At 40.3% G+C, this 27284-nt stretch overlaps 1 protein-coding gene across 4 annotated transcripts; it reads right to left on the bottom strand.

Moving 5' to 3' along the window:
* Positions 1-532: 532 nt before the first annotated feature.
* On the bottom strand, positions 533-26949 carry LOC113277250 (helicase protein MOM1-like). Of its 4 annotated transcripts, none has more exons than XR_003324811.1 (9): positions 26610-26949; positions 26341-26543; positions 26200-26248; positions 4171-4279; positions 3411-3861; positions 3044-3217; positions 1661-2944; positions 1137-1557; positions 533-924 (listed from the first exon to the last, which is right to left on the bottom strand). XR_003324811.1 is itself a non-coding variant. In XM_026526394.1 (9 exons), the coding sequence occupies exons 1-8, from the start codon at positions 26782-26784 to the stop codon at positions 1378-1380; spliced, it is 2625 nt and encodes an 874-aa protein (XP_026382179.1). In that variant the 5' UTR covers positions 26785-26949; the 3' UTR covers positions 533-924; positions 1349-1377. The 4 variants fall into 4 exon arrangements, 2 of the variants coding, with proteins under 2 accessions (XP_026382179.1, XP_026382178.1); XR_003324812.1 differs by having other exon boundaries at positions 26341-26504; XM_026526394.1 differs by having other exon boundaries at positions 1349-1557.
* Between the last annotated feature and the right edge of the window lie 335 nt (positions 26950-27284).

Here is a 27284-nt window from a genome sequence, read left to right as displayed (position 1 = left end):
AGGGGACTACGGCAGGGGATGCAAGTCCCGGCTATTTGGCCCGACCAAAAAAATACCGGAATTTGCGTAGGGGATTACGGTCGGGGCTGCATGCCCCGACTAATTTGCCCAGACCAACAAAATACAAGAATTTGCGTAGGGGACTACGGCCAGAGCCATCAGCCACGGCTAATTTGACACGACCAATAAAATACTGGAATTTGCGTAGGGGACCACGGTCGGGACTGTAAGCCCCGACTAATTTGACCCGACCAACAAAATACTGGAATTTGCATAGGAGACCACGGCCGGGACTGTAAGCCCCGACTAATTTGACACGATCAGAAAACACTAGGATCGCAAGCCCCAAACAACAACAAAAAATCGGAAAAAGGTTGAGCCCCGGCCGTAGGCCGGGGTGATACCTAATATATATATAAAGAGAAGATTACAGCAAGAAACTCCGACTCACAAATCGAGGCAGAGTTCAAAGTTAAAAAGCAGTTGTTCTTATGCAAAGAAGAGCATAAAACAGAACTACAGCAACCCCACTTGTTATCCCTACAGAAAGACTTAATGCGTATTTACAACCGACAGAGACAATTCAGGAAGGATTAGACTACGCAACAATACAACTATGTCAGATCGAACTTCGAAGATGAGACCCGGCAATGCATCCGCTGCAAAGTTTATTTCCCTCACACAAAAGCTTTTATTGCAGCTGTAGAATCAGAGTTTATAAGTGTACCACCCTATTTATTAACGGAAATTTGTTCAAAATCAGGAAACCATTTCCCAACAGACTTGTCTGCATCACCTCCATTGTAGACTCAATTTTTTGTAAAGAATGCTCCATGGGAACTAAAGATGGTAAATCATTGGGTAAAATTCACTGTTACTGGTGGGATATAATTTGTATTTACTGTAATACTTGATTCTTTTTACCTGATAACAATAATTGAGTTTTAGTCATCAAAATGGAACCAGAAAAACGATATGATAAATTTTTACCTGATAACAATCATTTCATATACTGTTTATACATGTATACCTATCTATGTGCATGTATGACCAAAACAAATGCCATACTCCCCATCTGAGTTGAGGATTTGTAATTACTCAGTTCTCTACAAAAAGACTCTTTTACACAGACTTACAGAATTTTGGAGAGCAGCAAACTAACGCCACGTCTCCTACACCGATCATTGCGTGTGGAACATAAAATGAGACCTAATCCTTTCCCAAGCAAATTAAAATGACCATCAACTATTACGGCATTATAAATGTAGCTCAAAATTTCAAAATTTGCATAGCCACCAAAAAAAATTCTCAAATGCGATAGAAGAATTCAAAGTCGAGGGACCTATACCTTGATGTCATCCAGCAGCCCTGGTAGTCTCATAGACAGTTGTCCCTTAAATACTTGGCTAACATCACATTAATGGTGACTTTGTTATGATTTGTATCAATTGCATTCTTTGTCCGAGCTAATGCAGTATCATTATCATAATGAAGCTTGCTATACTTTTTATAGACCTCTTGCACCTCCTTGTGATAATCAAATCTGATTCGTGTTCTCTACACATACAAAACATAAATAAAAAATCCACTTGGAATAACTGATTTAGAGGAGTTCACCTAAGAGAATAATGACTACTGAAAAGGTACTGTAAACACTAACCGATTCTTCGTGGAATTTCACAGCTTTCTCCCCCTCTTGGCGAATTCTAACTAATTCATTTAAAAGAGGGTCACCCTGGAGCAGAGTCTGAGAAGTCCGAGCATAAGTCAATTGAGCAATATGTAAAGGATGGTGACTAATGCAGTCCGGAACAACCCCCAAGCTTCTGAAATCTGTTACACGTGTACCACCTACACATCTGTCTATAAGCACAGACTGCTGCAGCATTGTATCTTGCAAAGCATCATTGTAAGTAGGCAACTCAAAATGGTTGTCAGTTATAGCTGGCTGTGATGGAAATTCCCAGGGCACTAACCCAACTTGGTCCTGCTCATTGGTATCATTTATCCTTTTACCTTCTTTGTTGAGACCACCGACTTCTCTTGTATCTTCTACAACAGGTGCATCTGTGATACCGGTAAAACCCTTCCGTTTCTTCTTCGTGACATCATCATTGTCAAAGTCCGCCGTTTCCAATGAACATTCAAAGTACTTGACTCGTTTACGGTTCTCCAAGGGTGAGGATGCAGCAGGTAAATATCTCCACTCTGGGGTCTTCCTATCCAGTAATTTTGTCCAGAAGAAGACATGAGGCAGATCTTCGTCAACCGACTGCATCTCCAGCTCACCAGGTAAAGATATATCTCTAGAATATGTGCCTCCTGTTTGATTAACTTTCACAACAATTGAGGAATTGATTGGACTAGGGCTTCCAGCATTCGCAGGCAGCTGACCAGGTAATTCTTTCACCAAATTATCAGAAGAAAATTTTGGATCGGAGGATGTGGAGGAACCATGGAACACGGCCAATTCTTTGAATAAATAAGAAGCACCCCATCTAAGCAACTGATGGATCGTGGAACGGTTTAAGTTTTGTGCATCATCGGCCAGACCTTGCTTAGCATGAATTAGAAACATTTCCTCCACAGTATACAATGAATATAACCGGAACACTTTTAACTGTTCATGCTGCGAGACAATAGTGATCTTCTGCAGAACTTTCATATCATTGTACGGGTTCAAATCGCTGTCATATAGAATTACCATATCAACTGATGATAGCTTAATGCTTGGGAGGCAAGCACGCTGATCTAGTAAAAACACAATTCTCCCTTTTTCCCTATCATTGAACTTGTTCATGGCAGATTGCTTCTGATTGGCAAATTCCTCATCAGATGCAACGAATCCACGATCAACACGTTCGTAGGAATCCACACCACATCTCTGAAGCACAAAATCATCCAAGACATCTCCCAGAGAGATTCCACTGGAGCCAACATTTGACTGCCACATCAAAGACATTAGAGTGAGACATAACTCACATAATGTGATTAGTATACCCTGGAAATTTAATGAGAACACGACAAGGATCAGCTCCTACACCTGAAAAATGATCAGTACTCTTAAGCCTTGCTTTTTTGTCTCTGAAAGGATCTTATCAAGTACTTGTAGTTTGCCACTTGCTTTTACTCCGGCATTCAAATACTCGGCCTCTGACAGACCATCTGTGAGCACTTTCTGCAAAGAAGGGTTCACAAAATATGGATGGTCGCAACACTGCAAAAACATATCCCATATAAGAAACCATGTAAGACAGGTGATACCCACCAAGAAAATTTTAAAAAACTCTGGTAAAAACTCCAAACAATGAGAAGAAAATCATGTAACTGAAAAGGAACATTTAGATTAATTGGTGAAACATCAGATAATATATAGATAACGAATCAAGAGTAACAAAAGTAAGCCTCACCTTCCTGGCAGAGCTAAGAACATTACAGAGAGCCTCAGCAATAACATATTTCTTTGAAGATGAACGAAGTAACGCTGAATTAGAAAGTAGGATACCACAATACTGCTCAAGCTGGACATTGGAAAGCTTAACAGGAACCCAGTATTCGACAAACTTAGAATCTGACGCAACGACACGTACAAGCCTCTCCTTCAGCTTCTCAACATTGCCATTAGAATCATTGTTATTGCATGAACTGGTTTTAGTACTATCCACACTAGCGGAATCTGCCAATTCCACTTGTACATCATCCAAATTGGATTCTACTGCTCCAGGGCAAAAAAGAACACCTGACTCTATGTTCTTCTTAACATAACAGACACAATGCCAACCACCAGGTGGCACATCCTTCAGGGGCGGATCAGCACATTCGAGATGATAGTTATTTGTGCAACCCTTGCCGTTGGAGCCCCTGCAATTCAACATGAATAAAAAAAAGTTATGCGAGACTTACAAAGAAAATTATTTATTTTTTTTTACTAAAACATCAATCGCCTAGCAAAAACCAGTGGACATGGTTGGCGTACTACAATGGGACCAACATTTATGGCTAAAAAGGACGGAAGGAAAGAAAACAAAATCATTGTAATTGTTGCACCATTTAGTTTTGAAGCACAGCTCAGTGTTAAGCCTCCATAAACACAAGTTTAGACATTAGAGTAGAGCTATTCGGTAATCACTAATAAGATTAAACATGAAAAAAACAACAACATTCACTCACAAGAGCTTTCCAGTATTTTCACCAAGCTTGTGGATGACACAAACATTATCATTGCTTCCCGTTTCCGCCATCAACACTGCATCCTTGGGTTGTACATCCTTGGAACAATCTGTTGGTTAAAGTACTAATAATGTAACTGAGAAGAAGATACTTAGCTCAAAATGATGTTGCTGCACAGAAAATGTAGAGGCACGTAAACTACGCTGTCCTAAAGGCAATATCGCCTGCCACTCCTCTGAGATGCTACAGCAGTTGGCGAGTCACCTCCAGGATACAACTACAGTTAGTACCCCTCAATGTAGCATACAATGAGGGTACCCTTAGAGCTTGGCAGAACTTAAAACAGTAGAAGAGATGTTTACAGAAAAACAGAGGGAGAGTAGAAGAGATGTTTCTCTGTGTTGTGTCAAATGAGCTCAAGACTCCTCCCTTATATAGTGTTTAACACGTTACAAACGAGAGGCAAAATGCATGCAACCAGACCATGCGTATGACAGAAATACTGGTAATGTTGGGTTAAAAACAGTGTTGCTTTTGTCAGGCTTAGAGCAGTGTGTTGTCAAGAAACCAAGCCAAACATGTACGGACAAGAAACCCAAAACAAATACGTACAGACAAGAAAGCCAGGACAAAAATGTGCAGACAAGGAAAGCAAGACAAACACGTACAGACAAGAAAGCCAAGACAAACACGTGCAGACAAAGAAGAAGATTCTTCTACATGTGTGTAAAACACGTACCAAAATTTTCAGCAAAAAGATAGGATCTAATGAACCCACACCCACACCCACACCCGAACCCGAGCCCGACCCGACCGACCGGACGGATGGCGGCGGCGTGCGTGCTTCTGTGAGAAAGATGCCAAGCTCTTGCCGTTGTGCCCGTTTTGGCCGTGGGCTAAATCCCGGACTTAATGAATGTCTCTAGAGAAAAAAGCTCAAATTCTCATAGGAAGCGGCCCCACTTCCAACATCCACATAGGTGAGTCCATTAAGAGTGTCCTGCCACACTCCGCTTTAAGCAAAGCCATGGAACTCATTAAGATCTTGACAGATCATCCTAAAACATGCAGGCAGCACTATCATACGGTTACACCATAGGGAGGGACAAAGATATTGCTTTTTCTCGACATCACCAAAAATTAGTTATCTCATTGAACCTTGTTCTTGGAGCTCCATTCACAAGGTTGAGTGTCCTTCATGGCGATTTATTCTATGAGCTTGAGTCCCATCCCCTTCGATGTGGATCTAACTACCTCTCTAGATAACCCTTTCGTCAAAGGATCTGCAATATTCTCTTTAGACCTTACAAAGTCTAAAGAGATGATGCCAGTAGAGAGTAGTTGTTTCACTGTCTTGTGTCTTCTTCGAAGATGTATAGACTTTCCGTTGTATACACTATTCTTTGCGCATCCAATAGCAGCTTGACTGTCACAGTGGATTGCGATCGAAGACACAGGCTTGGGCCAGAGTGGAATTCCACCCAGGAAACCTCGTATCCATTCAGCTTCCTATCCAGCTTTCTCCAAGGCTATAAACTCAGACTCCATGGTGGATCGGGCTATACATGTCTGTTTGGTAGACTTCCATGACACAGACGCACCACCAAGTGTGAAGATGTACCCACTAGTGGATTTGCACTCATCTGAGTCTGATATCCAGTTAGCATCACAATACCCTTCTAGCACAGCAGGATACTTCCCAAAACTTAAGCAATAGTTTGAAGTTCCTCTCAGGTACCGTAGAACTCTGTAGAGAGCATTCCAGTGATCCTGCCCAGGGTTGCAAGTGTACCTGCTTAATCTACTCACAGTATAGGCAATATCAGGTCTTGTACAGTTCATTAAATACATAAGACTGCCAATAACACGAGAATACTCAAGTTGATAAATACCCTCACCCTTGTTCTTTTTCAATTTGCAATTGGGATCATAAGGAGTAGTTGCAGGTTTAGCATTTTCATGATTAAATCTCTTAAGCACAGTTTCAACATAATGAGATTGACTAAGACTATATCCATCAGACATCTTTCTGATTTTCATCCCTAAGATTACATCAGCAGGGCCTAAGTCTTTCATGTCAAAGTTTTCGTTAAGCATGCTTTTAGTGGTATTAATACTATCAAGGTTACTACCTAATATGAGTATATCATCAACATATAGGCACACAATAACATGAGAATCATCCACAGATTTAATGTAAACACATTTATCAGATTCATTAACCTTGAAGCCATTAGATATCATTACATGATTAAATTTTTCATGCCACTTTTTAGGTGCTTGTTTTAAACCATACAAAGATTTTTTCAGTTTGCATACTTTATCTTCAAAACCTTTCACAACAAAACCTTCAGGTTGGTCCATATAAATTTCTTCATTCAATTCACCATATAAAAAAGCAGTTTTAACATCCATCTGATGTATATGCAAATCATAAATAGAAGCAATAGCAATCAGCATCCGGATATAAGTGATTCTAGTGACCGGTGAATAGGTATCAAAGAAATCTAATCCTTCCTGTTGTCTGTACCCCTTAGCTACCAACCTAGCTTTGTGTTTTTCTATAGTTCCATCTGTTCTAAGTTTCCTTTTGAAGACCCACTTGCAACCTATGGTTTTACTACCAGGAGGTAAGTCTACAAGCTCCCAAGTTTCATTTTGTTGAATGGAATCCCACTCATTATTTGAAGCTTCTTCCCAGAAGGGAGCTTCCGGAGAAGTCATAGCTTCCTTATAGGTTTGGGGTTCAGACTCTACCGTAAGAGTCACAAAATCTGGACCGAAACCTTTCTCGGTTCTGACCCTCTTACTTCTTCTAGGTTCGGTTTCAGCATCTAGAGACGGGGGTTGACTAGTCGAAGGAACATCTGAGAGATCATTGCGGACCCTTTTATGAGGTCCAGACCCTAAAGGGAAAATGTGTTCGAAAAACACTGCATCTCTGGATTCCATTATGGTGTTCTCACCAATTACCATGAACCTATAAGCACTAGTGTGCTCAGGATATCCTAGGAAAACACAATCTACAGTTTTAGGTCCTATTTTGGTTTTCTTGGAACGAGGAGTGGCCACCTTGGCCAAACACCCCCATACTTTAAAGTATGCATAGGACGGTTGTCTTCCTTTCCATAACTCATATGGAGTTTTGTCGGATTTCTTAAATGGAACTCGGTTCAAGATATAGCAGGCAGAGAGAATTGCTTCCCCCCACAGGTTCGATGGTAGCCCTGAACTAGCTAACATAGCGTTCACCATATCTATGAGTGTTCGGTTTTTCCTTTCAGCTACTCCATTCGACTCAGGTGAAGAAGGTGCAGTAGTTTCATGAATGATGCCATTAAGTTTGCAGAATTCTCCTATAGGTATCACATACTCACCGCCTCGGTCCGACCTAAGAGTTTTAATAGTAACACCTCTTTGGTTTTCTACTTCAAGTTTATATAATTTGAAAGCGTCTAAGGCTTCATCTTTACTTCTAAGAAGATAAACCTGACAGTATCTTGAGTGATCATCTATAAAAGTGATGTACCATTTTTTCCCACCTCTAGTTGGTGTTGATTTCAAATCTCCCAAATCGGAGTGGATTAGTTCTAGGGGAGTTGTACTACGTTCAACCTTTTTGTTAAAGGGTTTTCTAGCATATTTAGATTCAACACAAATTTCACATTTATGACCTTTGTCAAAGTTTATTTTAGGAATGCAGCCTAATTTAGCAAGTCTTTCAATAGATTTGAAATTAACATGTCCTAGTCTATCATGCCAAACATGTGAGGAGTCACAAACATAAGCAGAAGAAGATGCATTATCATTCAAGTTCAAAGAAAGTACACTAAGCTTAATCATGTTATCAGTGACATATCCTTTTCCTACGAAATCACCACCTTTAGAGATTACAACCTTGTTAGACTCAGCTACAAATTTAAAACCTTTCCCAAGTAAGATGGTTTCTGAGATAAGATTCTTGCATATGTCCGGGACGTGATACACGTCATTCAATGCGAGAGTTTTTCCTGAAGTGAGTTTCAATTCAACCTTGCCTTTTCCCACCACTTTAGAGGTAGAAGAGTTTCCCATAAACAATTTCTCATCGTCTCCTACTTTGTTATAGGAGGAGAAAGCATTTCTGAATTTACAGAATGCCTAGTGGCTCCAGAATCAAGCCACCAGTCTCTCACATTGGTCACATTAGAGACAAGGTTGACTTCAGACACCATGCCAGTAAAATATCCAGAATCATCTACTACGTTTGCCTTATTTTTCTGTTTAGGATCATTTTTGGTCTTTTTAGGTGCCCTGCAATCTTTGGCCATATGACCAGTTTTCCCACAGTTATAGCAGTCGCCTTTGATGGTGTTTTTGGAGACACCACCCTTTGGATTAAGATGGTTACCTTTGGAGTTACGTTGTTTGTTACGTTTACCATTTTTGCTGGATTCTCCGTGCCTTTTCTTTGACGCAGCATTATCGTCCAGGACATGAGCTTTGTTTGACATGTCTTTGCTCAGCATCAGGCTCTTGTCCTTGCAGCACAGAAGTTCCTCCACCTGGATCTTTTTCCCCAGCTCCACCATGGTGATTTCACGATTCTTGTGTCGCAGCCTCCTTTTGTACTCGTTCCATGAGGGTGGTAGCTTTTCAATCACTGCAGATACTTGTAGAGATTCATCAATTTGCATGCCTTCAGCAAGAATTTCGTTGATGAGTAGCTGGAGTTCGACGAATTGTTCTACAACAGGCTTTTCATCAGTCATCTTATATTCCAGGAACCTAGCCACCAAGAACTTCTTGCTTCCAGCAGCTTCAGCAAGATATTTTTCTTCTAGGGCTTCCCATAAATCAAAAGCAGTAAAATTCTCTTTTGCATTATAAAAGTCGTACAAGGAGTCATCCAGACAGTTAAGAATATGGTTTTTGCACATGTAATTTTTCCTAGTCCACCTATCCAGTCTATCTTCATAACCACGGTCATGAAGCCTTCTTTAGGGTCTTTCTAAGGCAACTTCATCTAGCCTTTGGTCTTTTAAGAAGAATAACATTTTGGACTGCCATCGTTTAAAGTCTTTGCCACTAAACTTTGGGGGTTTGTCTACAGTACTCTTTCCCATGTTGTTACAAAAAATAGTAAAGAGGATATTGCCTTTAGATTGTTGGAGAAAGTACTAATAATGTAACTGTAACTGAGAAGAAGATACTTAGCTCAAAATAATGTTGCTGATGTTGCTGCACAGAGAATGTAGAGGCACATAAACTACGCTGTCCTAAAGGCAATATCGCCTGCCACTCCTCTAAGATGCTACAGCAGTTGGCGAGTCACCTCCAGGATACAACTACAGTTAGTACCCCTCAATGTAGCATACAAAGAGGGTACCCTTAGAGCTTGGCAGAATTTAAAACAGTAGAAGAGATGTTTACAGAAAAACAGAAGAAGAGTATAAGAGATGTTTCTCTGTGGTGTGTCAAATGAGCTCAAGACTCCTCCCTTATATAGTGTTTAAGACGTTACAAACGAGAGGAAAAATGCATGCAACCAAACCATGCGTATGACAGAAATACTGGTAATGTTGGGTTAAAAACAGTGTTGCTTTTGTCAGGCTTAGAGCAGTGTGTTGTCAAGAAGCCAAGCCAAACATGTATGGACAAGAAACCCAAAACAAATACGTACAGACAAGAAAGCCAGGACAAACATGTGCAGACAAGGAAATCAAGACAAACACGTATAGAAAAGAAAGCCAAGACAAACATGTGCAGACAAAGAAGAAGATTCTTCTACATGTGTGTAAAACACGTACCAAAAGTTTCAGCAAAAAGATAGGATCTAATGAACCCACACCCACACCCGAACCCGAACCCGAGCCGACCGACCGACCGGATGGACGGCGGCGGCGTGCGTGCTTCTGTGCGAAGCACCGCGCGTACGGGAAAGGAAACCTTGCCCTAGTCTAAGCCTTCCCTCCAAGCACAAAAGTCTAATGACCTAAGGGCCATGCCCTTATAGCAAATTCTATGGTATTTATGTCTAAAACTCTTTAGATTTTAGTCAATGTGGGACTATTGTTTTATCTATTCAAAAGAAAAAACAATTAATGGGCAATAGGTCTAGGGATCAAAACATAGTCCAAGGAAAAATTGGTAATTTTAAAGCGTTTTTTCTAACAATCCCCCACATGAATGATAAAACATATCGACGAAATACGAGAAAACATAATACATCAATATTAGGCTAAGGTGTCCCAGAGATTGAACCTTAACATAGTGAGAGGTTACCGGAACTGCTTGTTGTTTCGGTGAACACAATGTCTTGAACCGTCAACAGTGAGTGCAATTCAGAAATAACAACCACACTTTGATGTCTCAAAGAAAAAGAAAGCTGCCAAGCTCTTGCCGTTGTTCCCGTTTTGGCCGTGGGCTAAATCCCGGACTTAATGAATGTCTCTAGAGAAAAAGCTCAAATTCTCATAGGAAGCGGCCCCACTTCCAACATCCACATAGGTGAGTCCATTAAGAGTGTCCTGCCACACTCCGCTGTAAGCAAAGCCATGGAACTCATTAAGATCCTGACAGATCATCCTAAAACATGCAGGCAGCACTATCATACGGTTACACCATAGGGAGGGACAAAGATAGTGCTTTCTCTCGACATCACCAAAAATTAGTTATCTCATTGAACCTTGATCTTGTAGCTCCATTCACAAGGTTGAGTGTCCTTCATGGCGATTTATTCTATGAGCTTGAGTCCCATCCCCTTCGATGTGGATCTAACTACCTCTCTAGATAACCCTTTCGTCAAAGGATCTGCAATATTCTCTTTAGACCTTACAAAGTCTATAGAGATGATGCCAGTAGAGAGTAGTTGTTTCACTGTCTTGTGTCTTCTTCGAAGATGTATAGACTTTCCGTTGTATACACTATTCTTTGTGCATCCAATAGCAGCTTGACTGTCACAGTGGATTGCGATCGAAGACACAGGCTTGGGCCAGAGTGGAATTCCACCCAGGAAACCTCGTATCCATTCAGCTTCCTCTCCAGCTTTCTCCAAGGCTATAAACTCAGACTCCATGGTGGATCGGGCTATACATGTCTGTTTGGTAGACTTCCATGACACAGACGCACCACCAAGTGTGAAGATGTACCCGCTAGTGGATTTGCACTCATCTGAGTCTGATATCCAGTTAGCATCACAATACCCTTCTAGCACAGCAAGATACTTCCCAAAACTTAGGCAATAGTTTGAAGTTCCTCTCAGGTACCGTAGAACTCTGTAGAGAGCATTCCAGTGATCCTGCCCAGGGTTGCAAGTGTACCTGCTTAATCTACTCACAGTATAGGCAATATCAGGTCTTGTACAGTTCATTAAATACATAAGACTGCCAATAACACGAGAATACTCAAGTTGATAAATACCCTCACCCTTGTTCTTTTTCAATTTGCAATTGGGATCATAAGGAGTAGTTGCAGGTTTAGCATTTTCATGATTAAATCTCTTAAGCACAGTTTCAACATAATGAGATTGACTAAGACTATATCCATCAGACATCTTTCTGATTTTCATCCCTAAGATTACATCAGCAGGGCCTAAGTCTTTCATGTCAAAGTTTTCGTTAAGCATGCTTTTAGTGGTATTAATACTATCAAGGTTACTACCTAATATGAGCATATCATCAACATATAGTCACACAATAACATGAGAATCATCCACAGATTTAATGTAAACACATTTATCAGATTCATTAACCTTGAAGCCATTAGATATCATTACATGATTAAATTTTTCATGCCACTGTTTAGGTGCTTGTTTTAAACCATACAAAGATTTTTTCAGTTTGCATACTTTATCTTCAAAACCTTTCACAACAAAACCTTCAGGTTGGTCCATATAAATTTCTTCATTCAATTCACCATATAAAAAAGCAGTTTTAACATCCATCTGATGTATATGCAAATCATAAATAGAAGCAATAGCAATCAGCATCCGGATAGAAGTGATTCTAGTGACCGGTGAATAGGTATCAAAGAAATCTAATCCTTCCTGTTGTCTGTACCCCTTAGCTACCAACCTAGCTTTGTGTTTTTCTATAGTTCCATCTGTTCTAAGTTTCCTTTTGAAGACCCACTTGCAACCTATGGTTTTACTACCAGGAGGTAAGTCTACAAACTCCCAAGTTTCATTTTGTTGAATGGAATCCCACTCATTATTTGAAGCTTCTTCCCAGAAGGGAGCTTCCGGAGAAGTCATAGCTTCCTTATAGGTTTGGGGTTCAGACTCTACCGTAAGAGTCACAAAATCTGGACCGAAACCTTTCTCGGTTCTGACCCTCTTACTTCTTCTAGGTTCGGTTTCAGCATCTAGAGACGGGGGTTGACTAGTCGAAGGAACATCTGAGAGATCATCGCGGACCCTTTTAAGAGGTCCAGACCCTAAAGGGAAAATGTGTTCGAAAAACACTGCATCTCTGGATTCCATTATGGTGTTCTCACCAATAACCATGAACCTATAAGCACTAGTGTGCTCAGGATATCCTAGGAAAACACAATCTACAGTTTTAGGTCCTAGTTTGGTTTTCTTGGAACGAGGAGTGGCCACCTTGGCCAAACACCCCCACACTTTAAAGTATGCATAGGACGGTTGTCTTCCTTTCCATAACTCATATGGAGTTTTGTCGGATTTCTTAAATGGAACTCGGTTCAAGATATAGCAAGCAGAGAGAATTGCTTCCCCCCACAGGTTCGAAGGTAGCCCTGAACTAGCTAACATAGCGTTCACCATATCTATGAGTGTTCGGTTTTTCCTTTCAGCTACTCCATTCGACTCAGGTGAAGAAGGTGCAGTAGTTTCATGAATGATGCCATTAAGTTTGCAGAATTCTCCTATAGGTATCACATACTCACCGCCTCGGTCCGACCTAAGAGTTTTAATAGTAACACCTCTTTGGTTTTCTACTTCAAGTTTATATAATTTGAAAGCGTCTAAGGCTTCATCTTTACTTCTAAGAAGATAAACCTGACAGTATCTTGAGTGATCATCTATAAAAGTGATGTACCATTTTTTACCTCCTCTAGTTGGTGTTGATTTCAAATCTCCCAAATCTGAGTGGATTAGTTCTAGGGGAGTTGTACTACGTTCAACCTTTTTGTTAAAGGGTTTTCTAGCATATTTGGATTCAACACAAATTTCACATTTATGACCTCTGTCAAAGTTTATTTTAGGAATGCAGCCTAATTTAGCAAGTCTTTCAATAGATTTGAAATTAACATGTCCTAGTCTATCATGCCAAACATGTGAGGAGTCACAAACATAAGCAGAAGAAGATGCATTATCATTCAAGTTCAAAGAAAGTACACTAAGCTTAATCATGTTATCAGTGACATATCCTTTTCCTACGAAATCACCACCTTTAGAGATTACAACCTTGTTAGACTCAGCTACAAATTTAAAACCTTTCTCAAGTAAGATGGTTTCTGAGATAAGATTCTTGCATATGTCCGGGACGTGATACACGTCATTCAATGCGAGAGTTTTTCCTGAAGTGAGTTTCAATTCAACCTTGCCTTTTCCCACCACTTTAGAGGTAGAAGAGTTTCCCATAAACAATTTCTCATCGTCTCCTACTTTGTTATAGGAGGAGAAAGCATTTCTGAATTTACAGACATGCCTAGTGGCTCCAGAATCAAGCCACCAGTCTCTCACATTGGTCACATTAGAGACAAGGTTGACTTAAGACACCATGCCAGTAAAATATCCAGAATCATCTACTACGTTTGCCTTATTTTTCTGTTTAGGATCATTTTTGGTCTTTTTAGGTGACCTGCAATCTTTGGCCATATGACCAGTTTTCCCACAGTTATAGCAGTCGCCTTTGATGGTGTTTTTGGAGACACCACCCTTTGGCTTAAGATGGTTACCTTTGGAGTTACGTTGTTTGTTACGTTTACCATTTTTGCTGGATTCTCCTTGCCTTTTATTTGACGCAGCATTATCGTCCAGGACATGAGCTTTGTTTGACATGTCTTTGCTCAGCATCAGGCTCTTGTCCTTGCAGCACAGAAGTTCCTCCACCTGGATCTTTTTCCCCATCTCCACCATGATGATTTCGCGATTCTCGTGTCGCAGCCTCCTCTTGTACTCGTTCCATGAGGGTGGTAGATTTTCAATCACTGCAGATACTTGTAGAGATTCATCAATATGCATGCCTTCAGCAAGAATTTCGTTGATGAGTAGCTGGAGTTCGACGAATTGTTCTACAACAGGCTTTTCATCAGTCATCTTATATTCCAGGAACCTAGCCACCAAGAACTTCTTGCTTCCAGCAGCTTCAGCAAGATATTTTTCTTCTAGGGCTTCCCATAAATCAAAAGCAGTAAAATTCTCTTTTGCATTATAAAAGTCGTACAAGGAGTCATCCAGACAGTTAAGAATATGGTTTTTGCACATGTAATTTTTCCTAGTCCACCTATCCAGTCTATCTTCATAACCACGGTCATGAAGCCTTCTTGAGGGTCTTTCTAAGGCAACTTCATCTAGCCTTTGGTCTTTTAAGAAGAATAACATTTTGGACTGCCATCGTTTAAAGTCTTTGCCACTAAACTTTGGGGGTTTGTCTACAGTACTCTTTCCCATGTTGTTACAAAATATAGTAAAGAGGATATTGCCTTTAGATTGTTGGTTAAAGTACTAATAATGTAACTGAGAAGAAGATACTTAGCTCAAAATAATGTTGCTGATGTTGCTGCACAGAAAATGTAGAGGCACGTAAACTACGCTGTCCTAAAGGCAATATCGCCTGCCACTCCTCTGAGATGCTACAGCAGTTGGCGAGTCACCTCCAGGATACAACTACAGTTAGTACCCCTCAATGTAGCATACAATGAGGGTACCCTTAGAGCTTGGCAGAATTTAAAACAGTAGAAGAGATGTTTACAGAAAAACAGAGGGAGAGTAGAAGAGATGTTTCTCTGTGTTGTGTCAAATGAGCTCAAGACTCCTCCCTTATATAGTGTTTAACACGTTACAAACGAGAGGAAAAATGCATGCAACCAGACCATGCGTATGACAGAAATACTGGTAATGTTGGGTTAAAAACAGTGTTGCTTTTGTCAGGCTTAGAGCAGTGTGTTGTCAAGAAACCAAGCCAAACATGTAAGGACAAGAAACCCAAAACAAATACGTACAGACAAGAAAGCCAGGACAAACATGTGCAGACAAGGAAAGCAAGACAAACACGAACAGACAAGAAATCCAAGACAAACACGTGCAGACAAAGAAGAAGATTCTTCTACATGTGTGTAAAACACGTACCAAAATTTTCAGCAAAAAGATAGGATCTAATGAACCCACACCCACACCCACACCCACATCCACACCCGAACCCGAGCCCGACCCGACCGACCGGACGGACGGCGGCGGCGTGCGTGCTTCTGTGCGAAGCACCGCGCGTACGGGAAAGGCAACCTTGCCCTAGTCTAAGCCTTCCCTCCAAGCACAAAAGTCTAATGACCCAAGGGCCATGCCCTTATAGCCAATTCTATGGTATTTATGTCTAAAACTATTTAGATTTTAGTCAATGTGGGACTATTGTTTTATTTATTCAAAAGTAAAAACAATTAATGGGCAATAGGTCTAGGGATCAAAACATAGTCCATGGAAAAATTGGTAATTTTAAAGCGTTTTTTCTAACAATCCCCCACATGAATGATAAAACATATCGACGAAATACGAGAAAACATAATACATCAATATTAGGCTAAGGTGTCCCAGAGATTGAACCTTAACATAGTGAGAGGTTACCGGAACTGCTTGTTGTTTCGGTGAACACAATGTCTTGAACCGTCAACAGTGAGTGCAATTCAGAAATAACAACCACACTTTGATGTCTCAAAGAAAAACAAAGCTGCCAAGCTCTTGACGTTGTGCCCGTTTTGGCCGTGGGCTAAATCCCGGACTTAATGAATGTCTCTAGAGAAAAAAGCTCAAATTCTCATAGGAAGCGGCCCCACTTCCAACATCCACATAGGTGAGTCCATTAAGAGTGTCCTGCCACACTCCGCTTTAAGCAAAGCCATGGAACTCATTAAGATCTTGACAGATCATCCTAAAACATGCAGGCAGCACTATCATACGGTTACACCATAGGGAGGGACAAAGATAGTGCTTTTTCTCGACATCACCAAAAATTAGTTATCTCATTGAACCTTGATCTTGGAGCTCCATTCACAAGGTTGAGTGTCCTTCATGGCGATTTATTCTATGAGCTTGAGTCTCATCCCCTTCGATGTGGATCTAACTACCTCTCTAGATAACCCTTTCGTCAAAGGATCTGCAATATTCTCTTTAGACCTTACAAAGTCTATAGAGATGATGCCAGTAGAGAGTAGTTGTTTCACTGTCTTGTGTCTTCTTCGAAGATGTATAGACTTTCCGTTGTATACACTATTCTTTGCGCATCCAATAGCAGCTTGACTGTCACAGTGGATTGCGATCGAAGACACAGGCTTGGGCCAGAGTGGAATTCCACCCAGGAAACCTCGTATCCATTCAGCTTCCTCTCCAGCTTTCTCCAAGGCTATAAACTCAGACTCCATGGTGGATCGGGCTATACATGTCTGTTTGGTAGACTTCCATGACACAGACGCACCACCAAGTGTGAAGATGTACCCACTAGTGGATTTGCACTCATCTGAGTCTGATATCCAGTTAGCATCACAATACCCTTATAGCACAGCAGGATACTTCCCAAAACTTAAGCAATAGTTTGAAGTTCCTCTCAGGTACCGTAGAACTCTGTAGAGAGCATTCCAGTGATCCTGCCCAGGGTTGCAAGTGTACCTGCTTAATCTACTCACAGTATAGGCAATATCAGGTCTTGTACAGTTCATTAAATACATAAGACTGCCAATAACACGAGAATACTCAAGTTGATAAATACCCTCACCCTTGTTCTTTTTCAATTTGCAATTGGGATCATAAGGAGTAGTTGCAGGTTTAGCATTTTCATGATTAAATCTCTTAAGCACAGTTTCAACATAATGAGATTGACTAAGACTATATCCATCAGACATCTTTCTGATTTTCATCCCTAAGATTACATCAGCAGGGCCTAAGTCTTTCATGTCAAAGTTTTTCGTTAAGCATGCTTTTAGTGGTATTAATACTATCAAGGTTACTACCTAATATGAGCATATCATCAACATATAGGCACACAATAACATGAGAATCATCCACAGATTTAATGTAAACACATTTATCAGATTCATTAACCTTGAAGCCATTAGATATCATTACATGATTAAATTTTTCATGCCACTGTTTAGGTGCTTGTTTTAAACCATACAAAGATTTTTTCAGTTTGCATACTTTATCTTCAAAACCTTTCACAACAAAACCTTCAGGTTGGTCCATATAAATTTCTTCATTCAATTCACCATATAAAAAAGCAGTTTTAACATCCATCTGATGTATATGCAAATCATAAATAGAAGCAATAGCAATCAGCATCCGGATAGAAGTGATTCTAGTGACCGGTGAATAGGTATCAAAGAAATCTAATCCTTCCTGTTGTCTGTACCCCTTAGCTACCAACCTAGCTTTGTGTTTTTCTATAGTTCCATCTGTTCTAAGTTTCCTTTTGAAGACCCACTTGCAACCTATGGTTTTACTACCAGGAGGTAAGTCTACAAGCTCCCAAGTTTCATTTTGTTGAATGGAATCCCACTCATTATTTGAAGCTTCTTCCCAGAAGGGAGATTCCGGAGAAGTCATAGCTTCCTTGTAGGTTTGGGTTCAGACTCTACCGTAAGAGTCACAAAAACTGGACCGAAACCTTTCTCGGTTCTGACCCTCTTACTTCTTCTAGGTTCGGTTTCAGCATCTAGAGACGGGGGTTGACTAGTCGAAGGAACATCTGAGAGATCATCGCGGACCCTTTTATGAGGTCCAGACCCTAAAGGGAAAATGTGTTCGAAAAACACTGCATCTCTGGATTCCATTATGGTGTTCTCACCAATTACCATGAACCTATAAGCACTAGTGTGCTCAGGATATCCTAGGAAAACACAATCTACAGTTTTAGGTCCTAGTTTGGTTTTCTTGGAACGAGGAGTGGCCACCTTGGCCAAACACCCCCACACTTTAAAGTATGCATAGGACGGTTGTCTTCCTTTCCATAACTCATATGGAGTTTTGTCGGATTTCTTAAATGGAACTCGGTTCAAGATATAGCAAGCAGAGAGAATTTCTTCCCCCCACAGGTTCGAAGGTAGGCCTGAACTAGCTAACATAGCGTTCACCATATCTATGAGTGTTCGGTTTTTCCTTTCAGCTACTCCATTCGACTCAGGTGAAGAAGGTGCAGTAGTTTCATGAATGATGCCATTAAGTTTGCAGAATTCTCCTATAGGTATCACATACTCACCGCCTCGGTCCGACCTAAGAGTTTTAATAGTAACACCTCTTTAGTTTTCTACTTCAAGTTTATATAATTTGAAAGCGTCTAAGGCTTCATCTTTACTTCTAAGAAGATAAACCTGACAGTATCTTGAGTGATCATCTATAAAAGTGATGTACCATTTTTTACCTCCTCTAGTTGGTGTTGATTTCAAATCTCCCAAATCTGAGTGGATTAGTTCTAAGGGAGTTGTACTACGTTCAACTTTTTTGTTAAAGGGTTTTCTAGCAAATTTAGATTCAACACAAATTTCACATTTATGACCTCTGTCAAAGTTTATTTTAGGAATGCAGCCTAATTTAGCAAGTCTTTCAATAGATTTGAAATTAACATGTCCTAGTCTATCATGCCAAACATGTGAGGAGTCACAAACATAAGCAGAAGAAGATGCATTATCATTCAAGTTCAAAGAAAGTACACTAAGCTTAATCATGTTATCAGTGACATATCCTTTTCCTACGAAATCACCACCTTTAGAGATTACAACCTTGTTAGACTCAGCTACAAATTTAAAACCTTTCCCAAGTAAGATGGTTTCTGAGATAAGATTCTTGCATATGTCCGGGACGTGATACACGTCATTCAATGCGAGAGTTTTTCCTGAAGTGAGTTTCAATTCAACCTTGCCTTTTCCCACCACTTTAGAGGTAGAAGAGTTTCCCATAAACAATTTCTCATCGTCTCCTACTTTGTTATAGGAGGAGAAAGCATTTCTGAATTTACAGAATGCCTAGTGGCTCCAGAATCAAGCCACCAGTCTCTCACATTGGTCACATTAGAGACAAGGTTGACTTCAGACACCATGCCAGTAAAATATCCAGAATCATCTACTACGTTTGCCTTATTTTTCTGTTTAGGATCATTTTTGGTCTTTTTAGGTGCCCTGCAATCTTTGGCCATATGACCAGTTTTCCCACAGTTATAGCAGTCGCCTTTGATGGTGTTTTTGGAGACACCACCCTTTGGATTAAGATGGTTACCTTTGGAGTTACGTTGTTTGTTACGTTTACCATTTTTGCTGGATTCTCCGTGCCTTTTCTTTGACGCAGCATTATCGTCCAGGACATGAGCTTTGTTTGACATGTCTTTGCTCAGCATCAGGCTCTTGTCCTTGCAGCACAGAAGTTCCTCCACCTGGATCTTTTTCCCCAGCTCCACCATGGTGATTTCACGATTCTTGTGTCGCAGCCTCCTTTTGTACTCGTTCCATGAGGGTGGTAGCTTTTCAATCACTGCAGATACTTGTAGAGATTCATCAATTTGCATGCCTTCAGCAAGAATTTCGTTGATGAGTAGCTGGAGTTCGACGAATTGTTCTACAACAGGCTTTTCATCAGTCATCTTATATTCCAGGAACCTAGCCACCAAGAACTTCTTGCTTCCAGCAGCTTCAGCAAGATATTTTTCTTCTAGGGCTTCCCATAAATCAAAAGCAGTAAAATTCTCTTTTGCATTATAAAAGTCGTACAAGGAGTCATCCAGACAGTTAAGAATATGGTTTTTGCACATGTAATTTTTCCTAGTCCACCTATCCAGTCTATCTTCATAACCACGGTCATGAAGCCTTCTTTAGGGTCTTTCTAAGGCAACTTCATCTAGCCTTTGGTCTTTTAAGAAGAATAACATTTTGGACTGCCATCGTTTAAAGTCTTTGCCACTAAACTTTGGGGGTTTGTCTACAGTACTCTTTCCCATGTTGTTACAAAAAATAGTAAAGAGGATATTGCCTTTAGATTGTTGGAGAAAGTACTAATAATGTAACTGTAACTGAGAAGAAGATACTTAGCTCAAAATAATGTTGCTGATGTTGCTGCACAGAGAATGTAGAGGCACATAAACTACGCTGTCCTAAAGGCAATATCGCCTGCCACTCCTCTAAGATGCTACAGCAGTTGGCGAGTCACCTCCAGGATACAACTACAGTTAGTACCCCTCAATGTAGCATACAAAGAGGGTACCCTTAGAGCTTGGCAGAATTTAAAACAGTAGAAGAGATGTTTACAGAAAAACAGAAGAAGAGTAGAAGAGATGTTTCTCTGTGGTGTGTCAAATGAGCTCAAGACTCCTCCCTTATATAGTGTTTAAGACGTTACAAACGAGAGGAAAAATGCATGCAACCAAACCATGCGTATGACAGAAATACTGGTAATGTTGGGTTAAAAACAGTGTTGCTTTTGTCAGGCTTAGAGCAGTGTGTTGTCAAGAAGCCAAGCCAAACATGTATGGACAAGAAACCCAAAACAAATACGTACAGACAAGAAAGCCAGGACAAACATGTGCAGACAAGGAAATCAAGACAAACACGTATAGAAAAGAAAGCCAAGACAAACATGTGCAGACAAAGAAGAAGATTCTTCTACATGTGTGTAAAACACGTACCAAAAGTTTCAGCAAAAAGATAGGATCTAATGAACCCACACCCACACCCGAACCCGAACCCGAGCCGACCGACCGACCGGATGGACGGCGGCGGCGTGCGTGCTTCTGTGCGAAGCACCGCGCGTACGGGAAAGGAAACCTTGCCCTAGTCTAAGCCTTCCCTCCAAGCACAAAAGTCTAATGACCTAAGGGCCATGCCCTTATAGCAAATTCTATGGTATTTATGTCTAAAACTCTTTAGATTTTAGTCAATGTGGGACTATTGTTTTATCTATTCAAAAGAAAAAACAATTAATGGGCAATAGGTCTAGGGATCAAAACATAGTCCAAGGAAAAATTGGTAATTTTAAAGCGTTTTTTCTAACAATCCCCCACATGAATGATAAAACATATCGACGAAATACGAGAAAACATAATACATCAATATTAGGCTAAGGTGTCCCAGAGATTGAACCTTAACATAGTGAGAGGTTACCGGAACTGCTTGTTGTTTCGGTGAACACAATGTCTTGAACCGTCAACAGTGAGTGCAATTCAGAAATAACAACCACACTTTGATGTCTCAAAGAAAAAGAAAGCTGCCAAGCTCTTGCCGTTGTGCCCGTTTTGGCCGTGGGCTAAATCCCGGACTTAATGAATGTCTCTAGAGAAAAAGCTCAAATTCTCATAGGAAGCGGCCCCACTTCCAATATCCACATAGGTGAGTCCATTAAGAGTGTCCTGCCACACTCCGCTTTAAGCAAAGCCATGGAACTCATTAAGATCTTGACAGATCATCCTAAAACATGCAGGCAGCACTATCATACGGTTACACCATAGGGAGGGACAAAGATAGTGCTTTCTCTCGACATCACCAAAAATTAGTTATCTCATTGAACCTTGATCTTGGAGCTCCGTTCACAAGGTTGAGTGTCCTTCATGGCGATTTATTCTATGAGCTTGAGTCCCATCCCCTTCGATGTGGATCTAACTACCTCTCTAGATAACCCTTTCGTCAAAGGATCTGCAATATTCTCTTTAGACCTTACAAAGTCTATAGAGATGATGCCAGTAGAGAGTAGTTGTTTCACTGTCTTGTGTCTTCTTCGAAGATGTATAGACTTTACGTTGTATACACTATTCTTTGCGCATCCAATAGCAGCTTGACTGTCACAGTGGATTGCGATCGAAGACACAGGCTTGGGCCAGAGTGGAATTCCACCCAGGAAACCTCGTATCCATTCATCTTCCTCTCCAGCTTTCTCCAAGGCTATAAACTCAGACTCCATGGTGGATCGGGCTATACATGTCTGTTTGGTAGACTTCCATGACACAGACGCACCACCAAGTGTGAAGATGTACCCACTAGTGGATTTGCACTCATCTGAGTCTGATATCCAGTTAGCATCACAATACCCTTCTAGCACAGCAGGATACTTCCCAAAACTTAAGCAATAGTTTGAAGTTCCTCTCAGGTACCGTAGAACTCTGTAGAGAGCATTCCAGTGATCCTGCCCAGGGTTGCAAGTGTACCTGCTTAATCTACTCACAGTATAGGCAATATCAGGTCTTGTACAGTTCATTAAATACATAAGATTGCCAATAACACGAGAATATTCAAGTTGATAAATACCCTCACCCTTGTTCTTTTTCAATTTGCAATTGGGATCATAAGGAGTAGTTGCAGGTTTAGCATTTTCATGATTAAATCTCTTAAGCACAGTTTCAACATAATGAGATTGACTAAGACTATATCCATCAGACATCTTTCTGATTTTCATCCCTAAGATTACATCAGCAGGGCCTAAGTCTTTCATGTCAAAGTTTCGTTAAGCATGCTTTTAGTGGTATTAATACTATCAAGGTTACTACCTAATATGAGCATATCATCAACATATAGGCACACAATAACGTGAGAATCATCCACAGATTTAATGTAAACACATTTATCAGATTCATTAACCTTGAAGCCATTAGATATCATTACATGATTAAATTTTTCATGCCACTGTTTAGGTGCTTGTTTTAAACCATACAAAGATTTTTTCAGTTTGCATACTTTATCTTCAAAACCTTTCACAATAAAACCTTCAGGTTGGTCCATATAAATTTCTTCATTCAATTCACCATATAAAAAAGCAGTTTTAACATCCATCTGATGTATATGCAAATCATAAATAGAAGCAATAGCAATCAGCATCCGGATAGAAGTGATTCTAGTGACCGGTGAATAGGTATCAAAGAAATCTAATCCTTCCTGTTGTCTGTACCCCTTAGCTACCAACCTAGCTTTGTGTTTTTCTATAGTTCCATCTGTTCTAAGTTTCCTTTTGAAGACCCACTTGCAACCTATGGTTTTACTACCAGGAGGTAAGTCTACAAGCTCCCAAGTTTCATTTTGTTGAATGGAATCCCACTCATTATTTGAAGCTTCTTCCCATAAGGGAGCTTCCGGAGAAGTCATAGCTTCCTTATAGGTTTGGGGTTCAGACTCTACCGTAAGAGTCACAAAATCTGGACCGAAACCTTTCTCGGTTCTGACCCTCTTACTTCTTCTAGGTTCGGTTTCAGCATCTAGAGACGGGGGTTGACTAGTCGAAGGAACATCTGAGAGATCATCGCGGACCCTTTTAAGAGGTCCAGACCCTAAAGGGAAAATGTGTTCGAAAAACACTGCATCTCTGGATTCCATTATGGTGTTCTCACCAATTACCATGAACCTATAAGCACTAGTGTGCTCAGGATATCCTAGGAAAACACAATCTACAGTTTTAGGTCCTAGTTTGGTTTTCTTGGAACGAGGAGTGGCCACCTTGGCCAAACACCCCCACACTTTAAAGTATGCATATGACGGTTGTCTTCCTTTCCATAACTCATATGGAGTTTTGTCGGATTTCTTAAATGGAACTCGGTTCAAGATATAACAAGCAGAGAGAATTGCTTCCCCCCACAGGTTCGAAGGTAGCCCTGAACTAGCTAACATAGCGTTCACCATATCTATGAGTGTTCGGTTTTTCCTTTCAGCTACTCCATTCGACTCAGGTGAAGAAGGTGCAGTAGTTTCATGAATGATTCCATTAAGTTTGCAGAATTCTCCTATAGGTATCACATACTCACCGCCTCGGTCCGACCTAAGAGTTTTAATAGTAACACCTCTTTGGTTTTCTACTTCAAGTTTATATAATTTGAAAGTGTCTAAGGCTTCATCTTTACTTCTAAGAAGATAAACCTGACAGTATCTTGAGTGATCATCTATAAAAGTGATGTACCATTTTTTATCTCCTCTAGTTGGTGTTGATTTCAAATCTCCCAAATCTGAGTGGATTAGTTCTAGGGGAGTTGTACTACGTTCAACCTTTTTGTTAAAGGGTTTTCTAGCATATTTGGATTCAACACAAATTTCACATTTATGACCTCTGTCAAAGTTTATTTTAGGAATGCAGCCTAATTTAGCAAGTCTTTCAATAGATTTGAAATTAACATGTCCTAGTCTATCATGCCAAACATGTGAGGAGTCACAAACATAAGCAGAAGAAGATGCATTATCATTCAAGTTCAAAGAAAGTACACTAAGCTTAATCATGTTATCAGTGACATATCCTTTTCCTACGAAATCACCACCTTTAGAGATTACAACCTTGTTAGACTCAGCTACAAATTTAAAACCTTTCCCAAGTAAGATGGTTTCTGAGATAAGATTCTTGCATATGTCCGGGACGTGATACACGTCATTCAATGCGAGAGTTTTTCCTGAAGTGAGTTTCAATTCAACCTTGCCTTTTCCCACCACTTTAGAGGTAGAAGAGTTTCCCATAAACAATTTCTCATCGTCTCCTACTTTGTTATAGGAGGAGAAAGCATTTCTGAATTTACATACATGCCTAGTGGCTCCAGAATCAAGCCACCAGTCTCTCACATTGGTCACATTAAAGACAAGGTTGACTTCAGACACCATGCCAGTAAAATATCCAGAATCATCTACTACGTTTGCCTTATTTTTCTGTTTAGGATCATTTTTGGTCTTTTTAGGTGCCCTGCAATCTTTGGCCATATGACCAGTTTTCCCACAGTTATAGTAGTCGCCTTTGATGGTGTTTTTGGAGACACCACCCTTTGGCTTAAGATGGTTACCTTTGGAGTTACGTTGTTTGTTACGTTTACCATTTTTTCTGGATTCTCCTTGCCTTTTCTTTGACGCAGCATTATCGTCCAGGACATGAGCTTTGTTTGACATGTCTTTGCTCAGCATCAGGCTCTTGTCCTTGCAGCACAGAAGTTCCTCCACCTGGATCTTTTTCCCCAGCTCCACCATGGTGATTTCGCGATTCTTGTGTCGCAGCCTCCTCTTGTACTCGTTCCATGAGGGTGGTAGCTTTTCAATCACTGCAGATACTTGTAGAGATTCATCAATATGCATGCCTTCAGCAAGAATTTCGTTGATGAGTAGCTGGATTTCGACGAATTGTTCTACAACAGGCTTTTCATCAGTCATCTTATATTCCAGGAACCTAGCCACCAAGAACTTCTTGCTTCCAGCAGCTTCAGCAAGATATTTTTCTTCTAGGGCTTCCCATAAATCAAAAGCAGTAAAATTCTCTTTTGCATTATAAAAGTCGTACAAGGAGTCATCCAGACAGTTAAGAATATGGTCTTTTAAGAAGAATAACATTTTGGACTGCCATCGTTTAAAGTCTTTGCCACTAAACTTGGACAACAAAACCTTCAGGTTGGTCCATATAAATTTCTTCATTCAATTCACCATATAAAAAAGCAGTTTTAACATCCATCTGATGTATATGCAAATCATAAATAGAAACAATAACAATCAGCATCCGGATAGAAGTGATTCTAGTGACCGGTGAATAGGTATCAAAGAAATCTAATCCTTCCTGTTGTCTGTACCCCTTAGCTACCAACCTAGCTTCCTGTTGTCTTGTCCTGGCTTTCTTGTCTGTACGTATTTGTTTTGGGTTTCTTGTCCGTACATGTTTGGCTTGGTTTCTTGACAACACACTGCTCTAAGCCTGACAAAAGCAACACTGTTTTTAACCAAGGGCCATGCCCTTATAGCCAATTCTATGGTATTTATGTCTAAAACTCTTTAGATTTTAGTCAATGTGGGACTATTGTTTTATCTATTCAAAAAAAAAACAATTAATGGGCAATAGGTCTAGGGATCAAAACATAGTCCATGGAAAAATTGGTAATTTTAAAGCGTTTTTTCTAACACAATCTTCACTGATTCCTCCTCCACAAACCTTGACATTTATCTTCCCTCCATCCTAATGCAACACAGAAGAAGAACGAAATCAGAACCATCTCACACAATCAACTACGAGAAAATGGCAAAACCAACATGCCTAATTAGAATTACCTCTTCTGGTTCCAGAGGCACTGTACTCTCTCCCTCTTCCATAGAGACAGACATTTCCAAGTTTTTCCTTCCATCTCCAATTTTCCCAGACCGCTGAACAACGTTAATAAGCTTACTTTCACTGAAATGACCACCATTCTGCTCAATTTCCATACCGTCTCCAACTTGAGCCAAATCATTGTCCAATATCAGCTTCTTGTTATCTAACAAACCATCAATATAAATCAAACATTCATTAACAAAAGTCAAAAATAGAGTATTGTAATTACCTGATTTCTCATCCCCTTCCCTTCCTTGGTTCTTGAGTAAAATTTCTCTGTACTTAGCGGCACTCAATTTCTTACCACCATTAGAACACGGTGACGACCTCTTCTTCTCCTCGTGCTCCTCATTTTTGCTGTCTAAAGAACTAGAACCAGACTTTCTTCTCAATGGGTTAGGCATTTTTGTTTTTCCGATGAAGACCCTCTGCTGGTTTCCTAGTAAAGAGTATATCTTTGTCTTCGATAGAGTCGAGAAATTAAGAGGACATCTACTTCTACTTGGGTGGGGCGGTGGTGGTGGGGGAAGAAAAAGCTGTTGAGTTGCTCAGCCGTGTGTGAGTGCCGAGTGGGGAAGACAGGTTGGTGAGAGTATTGATTGAATTTTTTATCTTTTAATCAAATGTAGAAATATTTTGCTTTTATACTGCCCGAAATTCGAGTCAGGAAAATGACCAGCCACGTCCCACTGATAGAGACTTCAGATTAAAGCTAGAAATTAGGCTGGAAACAAGATTTTCTATTAGAGGATTGTGGGTAGCCATTCAGTGACTCTGGCACCGGAATCATTAAAGTTTGCCTAGAGTTACTGTTTTCAAAACGGTTTTTAACGAAAATGATACGTTTATATCTCATGGGGGAAATTCAAATGACGAGAGAAAGTGTGAGGGACCCACTCACGGG

The sequence above is a fragment of the Papaver somniferum genome, chromosome 5 (genome assembly GCF_003573695.1).
Source record: "Papaver somniferum cultivar HN1 chromosome 5, ASM357369v1, whole genome shotgun sequence".
NCBI lineage: Eukaryota > Viridiplantae > Streptophyta > Magnoliopsida > Ranunculales > Papaveraceae > Papaver > Papaver somniferum.
Note: the sequence above shows the minus strand (reverse complement) of the source record. Positions and strands in the feature narration are given on the sequence as shown.